Source organism: Polyodon spathula, chromosome 5 (assembly GCF_017654505.1).
Source record: "Polyodon spathula isolate WHYD16114869_AA chromosome 5, ASM1765450v1, whole genome shotgun sequence".
NCBI lineage: Eukaryota > Metazoa > Chordata > Actinopteri > Acipenseriformes > Polyodontidae > Polyodon > Polyodon spathula.
Genome location: NC_054538.1, coordinates 46,794,996 through 46,809,117, shown reverse-complemented (window position 1 = coordinate 46,809,117; position 14,122 = coordinate 46,794,996). Strand labels below are relative to the sequence as shown.

Sequence of the window (14,122 nt, the reverse complement as noted above, 5' to 3'; positions counted from 1 at the left end):
TATTATGGGCACCAGGAAGGTGGCTGGCTTGTCTTAAAAGAGATACAGAAGACTATATGAGACAACAGAGCAAGCACATGATGAGGGGAGATGAAGAACGCCCTTTATTTATGATGTGCACTGTGGGTTTGTTATCATTGAAGAAAAGGTTTGATTTCTTTGACCAGTGGTGACCCCAGAGGTGGGTGGCGGCTACGATTGGATATATTTCTAGGAGAGCAGTGGATTTCTCTTGAAGGTGAAGGATTTGAATTTCGGGGGGTCAAGTGCTGGAGAACCATTCTGATGCGAGGAAGCCGCCGAATCCAATGGATGAGGCATCGGTGAAGAGGACAAGATTGTGAGGAGCTGAAATGAAGTCATCATAAAATAGAGAAAGACCGTTCCAGCTAGAAAGGAGATTAATCCACATCTCTACATCTTTTCTGGCTTCAGCTGAGACTTTGAATTCAGGTTCTTGGCAGTTGATGAGAGGACTAGAAGATGTGAAATAAATGTTATGCCCTGAGGAATGATGCGGATGGTGAAATTGAAATGACCGAGTAGAGACAGGAGGTCATGCTTCTTAATAGTAGAGTAGATCTGGAAACTGTTAATGAGTAAGAGTATATGCTGGAGTTTGGCAGAAGGTAGATTGGCTTCGAATTTCACTGTATCGAGGGTAATGCCAAAGAATTCCAGAGAGTTGGTGGGGCTGATGGTTTTCTCTTTGGAGAGAGGGACACCGACTGATGAGAAGAGGATCTTAAGCTGATTAATTGCTTGGAATGGAGGATCTGAAGGGGGGGGGGGATGAGCAGAAATTCATCCATGAGATGGAGGAGGAAAGGAACACAATAGATGTTGAGCAAAATCCAGCAGAGGGCTTCTGACAAGGAATCGAATATTTCTGGGCTGCTGCGGCAACCGAAGGTGAGCTGGTGGAAAAATAGAACTGGTCTGCCCAGCAGACTCTGAAAAGATGATGGAGAGAAGGGTGAATAGGCACAACCTTGAATGCATCGGAAATATCGGCTTTGGCAAGCCAGGCTCCTGCAACCTTGACGGAATTAATGTCATCTGATAGCTTAATGTAGTGAAGAGAGAACTCCTCGCTTGAAATGAGGGAGTTAATGCTGCAAGTGTAAGCAGATAGATCAATGATAAGGTGTTCCTTACCAGAATACTTGCGGGTAGTGATGCCTATGGGATTAAAGCAAAGGGAAGTGAAGGGAAGTGCTGCAAAGGGACCGACCATGAAGCCTTTGTCGACTTTGGCTTGGATAAGGGAACTGATGACTTGTGGCTCTGAAATGGCAGAGTGGAGGTTTTGACAGATGTGAGACTCGGAAGGAGCTTGATAGATGCCAGTAGAGAAGCTGTTTGAAAGACCATTGATTAGATAGGAGACGAAGGGCTTGACAGCAGTTTGAAGTGTATGAGCGAGAGACGGAACATTGATAGGAGTGAAAACCTGAAGCAGCTTTGATTGTCATTTAGCTATAAAAGGACATATGGACCGGGAGTGGGCGTCGTTGCAGAAGCTGCAGACATGAAGGTTCTTGCAGGAGCGGATCAAGCAAACAAAAAAATTGAAATTATTACATATTTGTCTGCCTTCTGAAAACTTGATGGGGCGGCCATAGATGTCTTGGGCTTGAGATCTGGCGGGCGGAGCTGAAGCACTGGTGGAGGCGGAGGTAAGTTGTCTTGAACTGAGAAGAGAGGGCAAGGGATGAGGACTGGGTTGAAGAGAGCTACCTGCTGTCTTAGGGCATAAGTAGGTGGAGTGCGCTGTGGAGGTGCACGCACTGCAGGCATTGGCATGAATGTCTCTGAATATACAGGTGAAGAGATCTGGATCAGAATGGGACCAGTTTGCAGTACGGTTGTCAGCTAAAAGGATAGCAGCAGCTTTGGCTGAGAATGTGCGGTGGTATTGATAGAATAGGGTGCTTCCATATCGCAGACAATTCGATTACCAGGAAGAGATACCGATTTAGCTCCTGCAATCTGTGTGGATAAACGGAATAGAGAATGTCACGATAAATCAAGACGAGGACTATTCTCCCACGGAAAGTTGCAGGAACGTTTCCACAGTCAACCATTCTGTGATCCAAGAACTCAGAGGTGGCGATGAGAATAGAAACAAGATTAACATCCTTGCCTTCAATTATTTGCTTCTGAATTTTTGGAAAAATGAAATGGTTGGCAATAGCATGAGGAGAAGAACCTGATGCCGTTGCTGAGGCAAGGTTGAACTCTGGGAGAGCAATGGGAGGGGACGGGCAAAGTGTGACACTACTGCTGCAGAAGCTGTGGCTGGTGGGGAGGGCAGGGGGAGCTGGACTGCGTGAGCAGGGTCTTGCATATGCGCAGCCGGAACAGGAGCTGCAAGAGTAGCAGAAGAGGAGAGCCTGACGGCAGAAGTTTGCAAAAGGGGGGGAGGGGGGGGGGGGGGGGGGGGGGGGGGTGTCGTCCCAATCTTATAATGAAGCTGCGGCTGGGGACTGGCTGGCTGGCGAACTGTGCTTTGAGCCGCACGCTTAAACCCTACATAATGTAATATTTAAACATTTAGTCCTATAAAAAAATGCCCACGTGTTATGAAATATTATTTCTGAGTGCACTTTGTTTTTACTATATGCTTCCTGCTGCTAAGTTCTGGTTAAAGGGAAGTGAAACAAAACAAACGGGAAGTGAAAAAAAAAAAGGGAAGTGAAAAAAACAAACAAAAAAACCCTGCCTTTTTAAACTGCAACTATATACTATAACCCTAGCTTTAAAATATTTTTGGAACAAAACATGAAAACTGAGTCGTACCATCAGCCGACTGGTTGAAGAAACAATACGCACCCAAAGTTTTTCAAGCTCGAAGACGCAAACTTTGAGTTTATTTTATGTTTGTGTGTGTAACAGAATTTGAACAATTTACACCTGTAAATAATAAACATGCCTGATGGTGAATAGTGAAACTGCATATAATCTGGTTTATTTCAAGTTGACAAACAAACACTATGTCACACGTTATATGTTTATTCAGACATAAAAGTCAAACTGGTAAATAGTTTTTATAATAGAAAAAAAAAAAACTATTTACAAAATAGTTTGATTTTTAAAAAGTATTTGAAATAATCTCTGAAAACTATTTAAAATAAAAATAGAAAATACTATTTCTATTTTGAACCAGGTATATTGTAAATAGTAGAAGATGTTCATGCCCATCCCTGATGACAATATCATGTAATGAAAAATGGCTATGTAGTATTTAAGACCCAGACAAAAGAGGTCTTAGTATGTAAAGTATAATAAAATGCCTGATTTACAGTATGTGTTGTCAAGAGTCATAAAAAAGCATGACCAAAGCAATATGATAGTCCCATTAACATGCAAAAGTTTGATCACAGTTTTTTTCCAGGTAGAAGCAAAACATGTGACTGTCTCCACTATATCTGGTCTGTGTTTATATTGTTTTGCTGTTATATACTGTACATGCAAGTTCCATTTGTATTTTACTTTTCACTGGTACTCTTTACAAGGATTATCTTAAATTTTATATTACTAATACCAAGGTATGCCACCCTGGTTCAAAGTTCTTCTGACGTCATCTTTGAGGACTTAATTACATTGAAATATCTATCTTTTGTTGTGATTTGAACTTGAAGTGAGGTGTGGATCCCTTCAGCCATAAAACTGTTGGCTAAACCAAATACTGTTTTCTTTAACAATAGATGCCATACACACAAAAACAACATTAAAAATATTTTATAATTTAGGTATTTAATTATGTACAAATCACAATGACACCACATATATTATGAAAAACAGGGGATAGCCCCCAACTCCCTCCCCCGCCCCCCTCCGGTATTTAAAAATGAATTGTGGCCCTTAATGAAAATCTATTTAAAAAACAATTATTGGAACTGTGTCCTGTTTTTGTTGCAGGGGCTTGAAGGGATAAACAAATTTAAAATATGGTGGGTGGGAGATGTGCACACAGGTCAGTCACTTGACCACCAATACTTCACTCTGCTTCATGATGAAATAGAAAAAACATTTTACATAATCCTCTCAGATATTCTGTATAAAAATACATAATTCTTTCCCCGGTCTAAAACAGCCACCTGAAGATGCAGTGTTCTTGCAGAGTAGGCAGCATCACAACCAGTGCTATATTAGTTTGAACAAAAACTAAAGCACGCACAAAAAAGGAGCCCAATTTTCATATATACATCAAATAGGAATAAACCAAAATATGTGATTGATCAGAGCTAGACATGCAGATGCATATTTCACTTGTAACAAAAGTCTCACGACCCTGGTCATTTATCGTGTGTCTGAAACACTCCCTCAGTGCCCCTGCACATCACTGACATTGGCACTCTGCCCCATGGCTGTGCTGAGGTACTGCCAGCTGAGAGCAGCCAGCAGCAAGGCAGCTGAGAGGTAGACAGGGGAAAGGCGAGAGGTGCGGGACGGCAGCCGCTCCCAGGACAGGCTCTGCTTGTGTATCAATGCCAGGATTTTCAGGGTCTTTTCCCGCGATGGGTCTGTGGGAGAAATCTTCTGCACAATCTGGAGAGGAAGTGGAAGGACACAGAGAGTGAGTCTGAGCTTTAAGAGACCCGTTACCACAATGTCATCTCATCCTTGAAGCACTGGCTGGACTGTTCGAATTTGGTGGTTTGGTTTTAGAAGTCTATAATACCGTATAATTGGTTATATACGTATTGGTAAGTGTTTGGGTTTTGACAACGCTGTTTAGAAAGAAAAACTGATCAAGCTATATAGCTGCTGCTACACGTTTTAAAGTTGTATTGCAATATATTCCACAAGATTGGACCAATAATTTAATGTTATATGGTAGATTTTAATGGAATGATTTAAAGTTGCCATTTTATCATGTTGCTGTTTGGAGACCAGAGTTATTCTCAGGCAGAATCCTAGCCCATACCCACCTCCTGGTTGTACTGGGAGATGATGGCACACACTGCTACCATGTTTGTTGCTTCCATCATGAGTGTGACAGCCTGACCCTTCCGGATCTTCACCACACCCTGGAACACCAGGGGGTTATTATAGCAGGCCGACAGCGTGGCTATAGCCATCACCTGCAAATAGAGTATTTAGGTAAAATTGTGAATACAACAGCACCTTGTAAAATGCACTGATTTATTTAATTTGAAGGAGTTTATTTATTTTATAATTGGTGTGTCCAAATATTTAACACCTGATTTTTTTCTGCAATTTAGAATGTCCTTTCTTCGACTGCAACAATTCTCCACAACAAATCAGGAGCAGTGATGGTCAGTGAGCATCCTCTAATCCCACGACCAAGCAAATTGCCTCTTTAAAGCCAGGAGTTCAATAGCATGTGTCAGCCAGCTACCACCTCTGGAGGACAAAAACCAGCCCTTCAGGTGTCAGCTTGAGCATTTGCCTCCCAAAGTCAAGGCAGTGCCAGGGCCAGTGCATAACTTCCCGTAGTATAAATCAGAGAAGACTGGCAACTGAGCCTCACCTATTGTATGATTCACCCATGGACATCTTACAGCCATGCCTTTACCAGATGAGACCCTACGGGACTCTTGAAGGATTTTAAATGTGTGACAGGCAATACTGGTTAAGAGAGGAAAGGAAGTTGAATAGAAAGGGGATTTAAGTGACCGTTCACTTGGTTTGTCCTTGCTCTCAATGCCTACTTGTGGGATGGCACAGAAGTTGAAAACACTCTGGTTGCGTAGGCGGGACAGGTACGTCAGGACGTCGGGTACATGCCTCAGTGCATCGGTCACCAGCAGATTGAGGCAGCAGAGAGCAGAGTCCAGTTGCTGAGGCTGAGCAAAGTCACACAGCCTCGCTGTAAATTGACTCCATGCCTGAAACACACACACCATCTTTTTAAGATACTCATTATGAAGGTACATTTTATATACAGTTCCGGTTCCATGACAGTAATTTACAAAGTCTGAATCTGAGCATTAGCACTCTTAAATTTTACAACTTAATTTTTAGTTTTACTCAGAAGACTAAAAAATTGATGTTGAATCTTACATCAATAAATATTTGAAGAACGACAATGGTGAATCAAAAAAGCTCAACCGATATAAATTGCAGTGATAGGAGACAGACATAATACAGAGAGAAAGGTTGCAGCTGAACAGACACACTGGGAGGCTCACTTGAGATTTTGGTAACAAAGATTGACCTGGAGGTAGTGATACCCTGGAAGCAGGAAATAGTATTATATATAATGCAATTTGACTCGTAAACGTTCCGGATGTACAGTACGAAGCATAGCAGGCAGCAAAAAATGAAAATCTGTCTTATAAAATGAAACTGGATGCGGTGGACAGAGTGAGAAAAGGTGAAACTCAAGCAGCAGTTTCAAAAGATATAAATGTTGCAGAATCTACATTCCGTGGATGGCTAAAAGACAAAGATAAACAAAGAGGTTTTCTAGATAAGGACTGACTCTAAAGAGGGCTGCTCTAGCAAAAAAAAACAAAAAAAAAAACAGTGCTGTACTAAAGACAATGAATTGACTCTGCTTTATTTGCTTGGTTTCTGTTGGAATGTCAAAAGGGAGAAAGCATATGGCGGGGGCACATAAATGCGGGCAGAGCTGACAGACAAGCTGCTGTGTGAATGTGCTGCTGTGAAACAAAGACTGTTGCTTTTGGTGTGGCCCAGGCTAATGGACCTGGAATAATCATCCCAATAAACCGTGGATTCGAGTACCTGCAAATTCTGTGTGTCTCCTTCCTTCATTTCCAATAATTAATTTGGCTTGTGGGCATTGTAAATCACAGGAACACAAACACACACCACACACACACACACAACACACACAACACACACACAACACACACACACACACACACACACACACACTTATCCAATGGACAAAGGCTTCCGATTTTTGTTTAGATCTACTTGGACTCAACGTCCCACAAAACACACACAAATAGAATATCACTTTTAGATTTTGTTTTTATTAAACAATGAACACAATCAATTAGTAGTGATTAATAATAACTTTTGCTTCAGGAAATCAAAATGCAGAAAATGTAATTCAGTCCCAAAACAACTGAGCCCATCTAATTTTTGTGCATGACACAAACAAAAACAATAATTAAAACTAAAAAGATTAAAAACTACATCAGACTTGTAGGTAAGTGATCACTAAATTACATGTATGGAGACATTTCTGAAGAAAAATGAATGAGTACATTTTAAAACTTATTTTTTATATTACAACTAGGTAATCGTAGGGTATATTTCAATACAGAGTGAAAATGATATTCTCTTAATAATCTTCAGATTCTCAGCTGTTTAGAAAGGTATAATACGGTTACTTTAGGTGGATATTTGCCCTGAAACTCAAGCTGAAAGTCATGTTTTGTCTAGGTTGAGTTTTACACAACCTGCTTTCTTAGGCTGCACTTCATTCCTCCCACCGCAAGGTGGGCATGTAGTCTGCTTAATTAAACCACTTATTGATTAATAATTCTCCTGATTCCTTTAATCATCTCAATTAATCATTCTATTAACGCGCAGTGGTGCGGTGATTAGACGGCAGCAGCTCCGGACATGCATCCCTTTATTACTAATATATCTTATTCAACATTATTTTTTAGAATGTGTAAATAAATAATTTAAATGTTTCAGTTTACTAAAAGGAACACAATTTGTGAACAAAAGACTATATATATATATATATATATATATATATATATATATATATATATATATAAACCACGCACTGATTCCCCGGAAAAAATATATTAAAATATAAAAAATAAAATACTGAAATATAACATCAATGCATGTAAACAATACCGTTAAACACAGATGCCGATGTACAATTTTCCCCTCCCCCGAAAAGTGTTGAATTTAAATCAAGGGAAGCAATATTAAAACTGTACAATGCATTAGTAAGACCTCATCTTGAATATTGTGTTCAGTTCTGGTCACCTCGCTATAAAAAAGATACTGCTGCTCTAGAAAGAGTGCAAAGAAGAGCGACCAGAACTATTCCGGGTTTAAAAGGCATGTCATATGCAGACAGGCTAAAAGAATTTTATCTGTTCAGTCTTGAACAAAGAAGACTACGCGGAGACCTAATTCAAGCATTCAAAATACTAAAAGGTATTGACAATGTCGACCCAAGGGACTTTTTCAGCCTGAAAAAAGAAACAAGGACCAGGGGTCACAAATGGAGATTAGACAAAGGGGCATTCAGAACTGAATTTTTTTTTTTTTTACACAGAGAATTGTGAGGGTCTGGAATCAACTCCCCAGTAATGTTGTGAAGCTGACACCCTGGGATCCTTCAAGAAGCTGCTTGATAAGATTCTGGGATTAATAAGCTACTAACAACCAAACGAGCAAGATGGGCTGAATGGCCTCCTCTCGTTTGTAAACTTTCCTATGTTCTTATATAAGGTGCATATAGAAAGCCTACACTCCCTTGAACTTTTTTCACATTTTGTTGCATCAGTGCCTCAGAGTTTCATGCATTTAAATGAGGATTTTTTCCCCACTTATCTACACACCACACTCCACACTGTTAAAGGCAAAAAAGTTTTTATTGAGAAATACAAAAAACTAAAAAAATATTGAGAAATACAAAAATAAAAAAAATACAAAACTGAAATACTAGGTGGAAGCACTTTTGGCAGCAATTACAGTTGTGAGTCTGTTGGGATAGGTCTCTACATCTAGATTTAACTATATTTGACCATTCTTCTTAACAAAACTGTTCAAGCTCTGTCAAGTTCCTTGGGTGTTCACGGGTCCCAGTACTGGGCGGCTACTCTTTTTGTAGAAGGCATTGTCCATGATGCTGCCACTACCATGCTTCACAGTAGGGATGGTGTTCTTTGGGTGAAGCGCTGTGTTAGGTTTTTGCTCAAACATAACGCTTTGCATTTAGGCCAAAAAGTTCAATTTTAGTTTCGTCAGACAACAAAACTTTTTGCCACATGGCTACAGAATCTCCTGAGTGTTTTTTGCATACTTCAAACAAGATTCAAGGTGGACTTTCTTGAGTAATGGCTTCCTTCTTGACACCCTACCATACAGGCCAGAATTTGAGTGCTTGGGATATGGTTGTCACATGCACACTTTGACCAGTCTTTGCCATAAAAGCCTGTAGCTCTTGCAAAATTGCCATTGGCTTCTTGGTAGCCTCTGTGATCAGTCTCTTTCTTCCTTGGTCATCCAGTTTGGAGGGTCTTGGTGGTGCTATGCACCTTCCACTTCTTAATAATTATCTTGACCGTGCTCCAAGGGATATTCAAGGCCTTTGATATTTTTTTATACCCAACCCCTGATCTGTGCCTTTCAACAACTTTGTTCTGGAGTTCTTTTGAAAGCGCTTTAGTGCTCATGGTTGAGTCTGCTTTGAAATGCACTACCCAGCAGAGGGAACTTACAGGAACTGCAGAATTCATCCTGAAATCATGTGAATCACTACAATTTAACACAGGTTACACCTGAGCTAATTTAGGATTGCTATTACAAGGGGGGGAAGGGGGCAGTTATCTGGCAAAGCAATTTCAGTTTTAAATTTTTAAGTAATTTTCTACAAATTTCTAGAATATTTTTTTCACTTGGAAGTTGTGGGGTAGGAAGTGTAGACAAATGAAATTAAAAAAAACTAACTATTTTAATTCCAGGCTATAAGGCAACAAAAGGTGAACATTTTGAAAGGGGGTATAGACTTTCTATAGGCACTGTATATTACAAATACAAACAACAATATTCATATTATATTATTATAATTATATATAATAATAATAATAATATAATTATAATAATAATAATAATAATAATAATAATAATAATAATGCAAGGTTGCTCACAGCAGCACATTAAGTGTCACTTAGTTTCATGAAAGAAAATGTCCCATGCATTAAATGCTGCTATTAAACTTAAGCATCGTCAGAAACACTTCTTTCAGCTCTACAGATTTGGCAACAACTGACAAATATATTTTAGCCTTTCATGTTAAATTGGGAAATAATTCTTCAGCTTTAAAGATTCAAAGTCGTTCTACTGCCGTTTTATTTTGCATATGGTAGGTATTTGTCCATTTCTGATTTAGTCAGTATCAAATCCTGGAATAGAATATAATGGGAGGGCATCCAGATCCAAACTACACACTTGTGAGTCGAATATACTTACTGCCATCGGAGTTATAAGTTATAAGCGGGTTGAAAAAAATGTGGTTTCTTTTTGCATTGCATTGTATGCCTTGATCATGTAACTAGCATTATTGGACACAAATCCAGTCACATCATTTAAATGAACTACAAATGCGTTTAAACATTTCACAATGCCCTGTGCCACTGATGAGTAATTCACAGAGTACAGATTAACTGTATTGGCTAATACTTTCAGTTTAAAGGTATTCGATAGTCCTTGGAGAACAAACAAAATGTGCAAAACATACTTATCTTTTGCATTTGTAGACTCGTCAGTAACTACAGATACACTCTCAGACATCTTTACCAACTGTACAATTTTCATCGAGTAACTCAGTAATTTGGGGTAGAAATGCACGTAGTTTGGGATTATCAATTTTTTCCAGGGGAATATTAGCACAAACAAATGCCTCTGTCAAATCGAAAATAACATCGTCGGTGTTCATAATTTTCATTCCCCTTACATTTTTTACTGGAGGATGCCTTCTCATAGCTGTCAATCTCAGCCTTTCGTTTTCTGTGTTTTTCTGATGATAAATGTCAGTCTATTGTTAACTTTTGAGTGTGGTCCAAAGACAAATTGCCAATTTCCAGAAGTTGCATGGGATGGGGGGCTGCACAAAAAATGTACCACTCATGAAACCGAAATACGTCCCAAATCATACCGTTTTTATTTCCTATACATTTTTGTATTTAAATTAGGAATGTATATTACTACCACTGCAATACCAGCAGCTTTGAAATGTGTTTATATTTTACCCTGTGTCTTGGTTTGAGCATCAGTATCATGCGTTGTCCTGGTCACAGCAATTAAAGAAAATAATCCCGAAACAGGTACTCTTCAAACTATAACAATTAAACTCGTTTTGTGGGTTATTCTTCAGTAGTGAGGCAGAATGCACCTTGACCTGTACAACTAACCACTTCACAATTCACTGAATATATGTACAATGAACTCTGCTTAATTCAAATCTCTGGGGACCATACAAATAGTTTGAGATGTGAAAAAATTTTAATTAAATTATGTAAATTTCCCCATGATGTGGACATTTATTTCCATAGTAAATGTGCAGAAATAAAACAGACACCACTGTATTTTACCTTGATGTTTTTATTTATTTTTTCTTTCTGAAATCAACTAAATAATCACACATTTCTATTTAAAGTGCAGCATTAATTAATAAATTATCTGTCTACATTGGCGCTTTTTATGCAATTACATACGATTGCTACATAACATCGTACTAGCTACTGTACTGTAGCCTAACTGTAGTCTTATTCTGAAACACTGTACAAAAAAGAGAAACCCTTCAGGGACCACACCAAACATCCTTGCGGGCAGCACTTGGCCCGCAGGCCGCACTTTTGGAACCCCTGCTTTAGAACCTGTGTGCTGACAACTGACTGATGGTAAGGGCCAAAGTTAAGCAGATTTATATTGGGCAGGGCTCGCCCAAATCAGGCCTGATTGTTAAACAAAGTATTCAAACAGCTGACCCTAATTAACCCTTTAATTGGGTTGAGTTAACTAGGGGGTGCAATAACTTTTTCACATCTGAAGATTGTTCGAGTATCTTGCACACCAAACAAATGAAAGCACCACCAAACTTTGGTGTCATTTTTTCTCTCAGACTCCCTCTATATATTACTACAACCCACAAAAAGATCTGACCAAATTCAATGTGACAGGGGGCAAATAGTTTTTCACAGCACTGTATATATATATATATATTATAGACAGACACACACTCACACACACACACACTTCCTAATGTTACACACACACACACACTTCCCAATGTTTCGGTATGTTTAACATACCTTTGTCAAGGGAAAGTGTGTTTGAAAACAGTGGAGTTACTTATAGGCTATTGATACCACACTCACTTTTTGTGTTTGTGATGTCATTTATTACATTGTTACTGATGTAACAAACTACTATTCCTTTCTATTTTACCTTAAGGCATCATGGTATTGAGTCTATACACCCATTTATTTTCCTATATTTTTCTGTATGGTGTATTATCTAATTTTATGTCTTCTAAAACTACAAATTGTAGGTCATTCATATTACGTTTTTTTTTTTTTTTTTTTGTAGAGTTTAACTATAGGTTTATTTGCTTTTTTATTTCTTATGTTTGGTTGGTGATTTCCTATTCTGTAAGGAATAAAATAAACATTTAACATTGTATTCTGTGTATAAACATGCACTGAGCAGGAGTCCAATGTGAGCCTGATGTAAGGTGTATGTAAGTTGTTAATATAGTTAGAATGGTGAAAGTGTCTATCATTGTATAGGTTTGTTTTATGTGAAGAGCGCTGTATCAGCTAATGTGAAACAGATGTAAACCAAAACCAGATGTTACAGTAAGGAATTCTATATGATTAAGACTGCATGTTCAGAGCTAAATTATGTGCAAAACTATTAGGGCTGTCACTTGATTAAATAGAATCTAGGGCTGCAAAGAAGGGTACATTTTGACCTTTGAAGGTTCGGAACACATTACCTAAGGAAGGATTGAACCATAAATGGTACTAATTTGCATAATCTACTGGTGACGTCACCATAGCTACTTGTTTATATTTCATTCAAAATACTATTATTTTTACAGATAATCCATATAAATGGAATAAAACATTCACAGGTAGTTTAAAAAAAAAATACATCATATAGAACAGTAATCATGTTTTTATAATTTAAATAAAAATACACGTCGTTTATTTCCACGTAATTGATGCTGCTTGTGATCTATACAGTAAGCTTGCATTGCAGCAGCACCAACTGCAGCTGACTTAAGCAAAACAAAGCTTTATTTAACAGGCACCGTTCCAAGCAGCTTATCAGTCACATTTTACTACTACTACTACTACTACTACTACTACTACTACTACTACTAATAATAATAATAATAATAATAATAATAATAATAAATAATAATAATAATAATAATAATAAATACCAGAGATTGGTTGTGCCTCCATAACACATCAACAGTCGTTTGCACAGTTTGCTTTCAACAGCAGAGAGTTTGAGACATTTCTTTCAATACAGCTTACGCTATACAACGCTTTGTTGTCGAGATGAAGAAAGAAGAAATTAAAGTTCTGCCTCTGGATACCACAAGTTGGAGGGGGAGGGGTGGACAGTACTCAGTTTTCGAAATTTCAATTATTGCTGTTGGCATATAGTTTATATGTTTCAAACATATTCTACCATAGCTCTTCTCTTATAATGTATTGTACACTGGGTATTATTCAGTTCATATTTAACTGAAGCTCTACAAACGCTATAGGTACCGCCCCAGTGCTTTGGCATACTATCTCCTACTCCATATGGCAGCGGCGCCAAATAGAGCCATTACAGCATGTATAACCATTTGGTACAATGGTAGTGGATTTTACAATGACTTTTGTTTATGTAATATGCACTATACAAATCAAAAGATTGTATTTTGCATGCGAGTGACATTTAATGTGCGATTTATAGTTTTACGGTTTTCAGAACAAAACAAACAAACAAACAAAGAAAGAACATACAGGGCGTGAATGCCTACCTTTGAATTCCTGGCTAGCAAGCAAACTTTCGAACACAGTCTTAATAGAATCTAGAAGTTCCAAATACATATGTGCAATCTTTATTTTTAAATACTCAATTAACCCCCAGTAAGTGTCAGTGATTGCCATGGTTACCTCTCGAGGCCAGAACTCCCTGCCCTCTTTCTGGTCCTCCAGGTAGTCTCGGATGATGTTGGTTTTCTGCAGAAACAGTCCCATTGAGTTGGCAAGCTCAGTATCTCGCCCCACCTCAGGGTCCTCCAGCTGGGAGGCAGAGAAGAGACGGGACAGGCCGATCCCCACCAGGCCAGCCACGTAGTGACAGTACTGTGAACAAACAGGACAGTCAGGGAACCCAGAGATGAATTTCAATGTTT

General features: G+C 38.7%; 1 protein-coding gene across 2 annotated transcripts in view; it reads right to left on the bottom strand.

The window, feature by feature from the left end:
* Positions 1 to 4,021: 4,021 nt before the first annotated feature.
* Positions 4,022 to 14,122, bottom strand: part of fdft1 (farnesyl-diphosphate farnesyltransferase 1) — a 48,522-nt gene continuing 38,421 nt past the window's right edge. For both annotated transcript variants that reach the window (XM_041250661.1, XM_041250660.1), the window contains exons 5-8: positions 13,881 to 14,072; positions 5,682 to 5,858; positions 4,938 to 5,090; positions 4,022 to 4,554 (exon numbers count right to left, since the gene is read on the bottom strand). In XM_041250661.1, the coding sequence (XP_041106595.1) occupies positions 4,330 to 4,554; positions 4,938 to 5,090; positions 5,682 to 5,858; positions 13,881 to 14,072 (747 nt within the window). In that variant the 3' untranslated portion in view covers positions 4,022 to 4,329. The remainder of the gene's footprint in view (positions 4,555 to 4,937; positions 5,091 to 5,681; positions 5,859 to 13,880; positions 14,073 to 14,122) is intronic.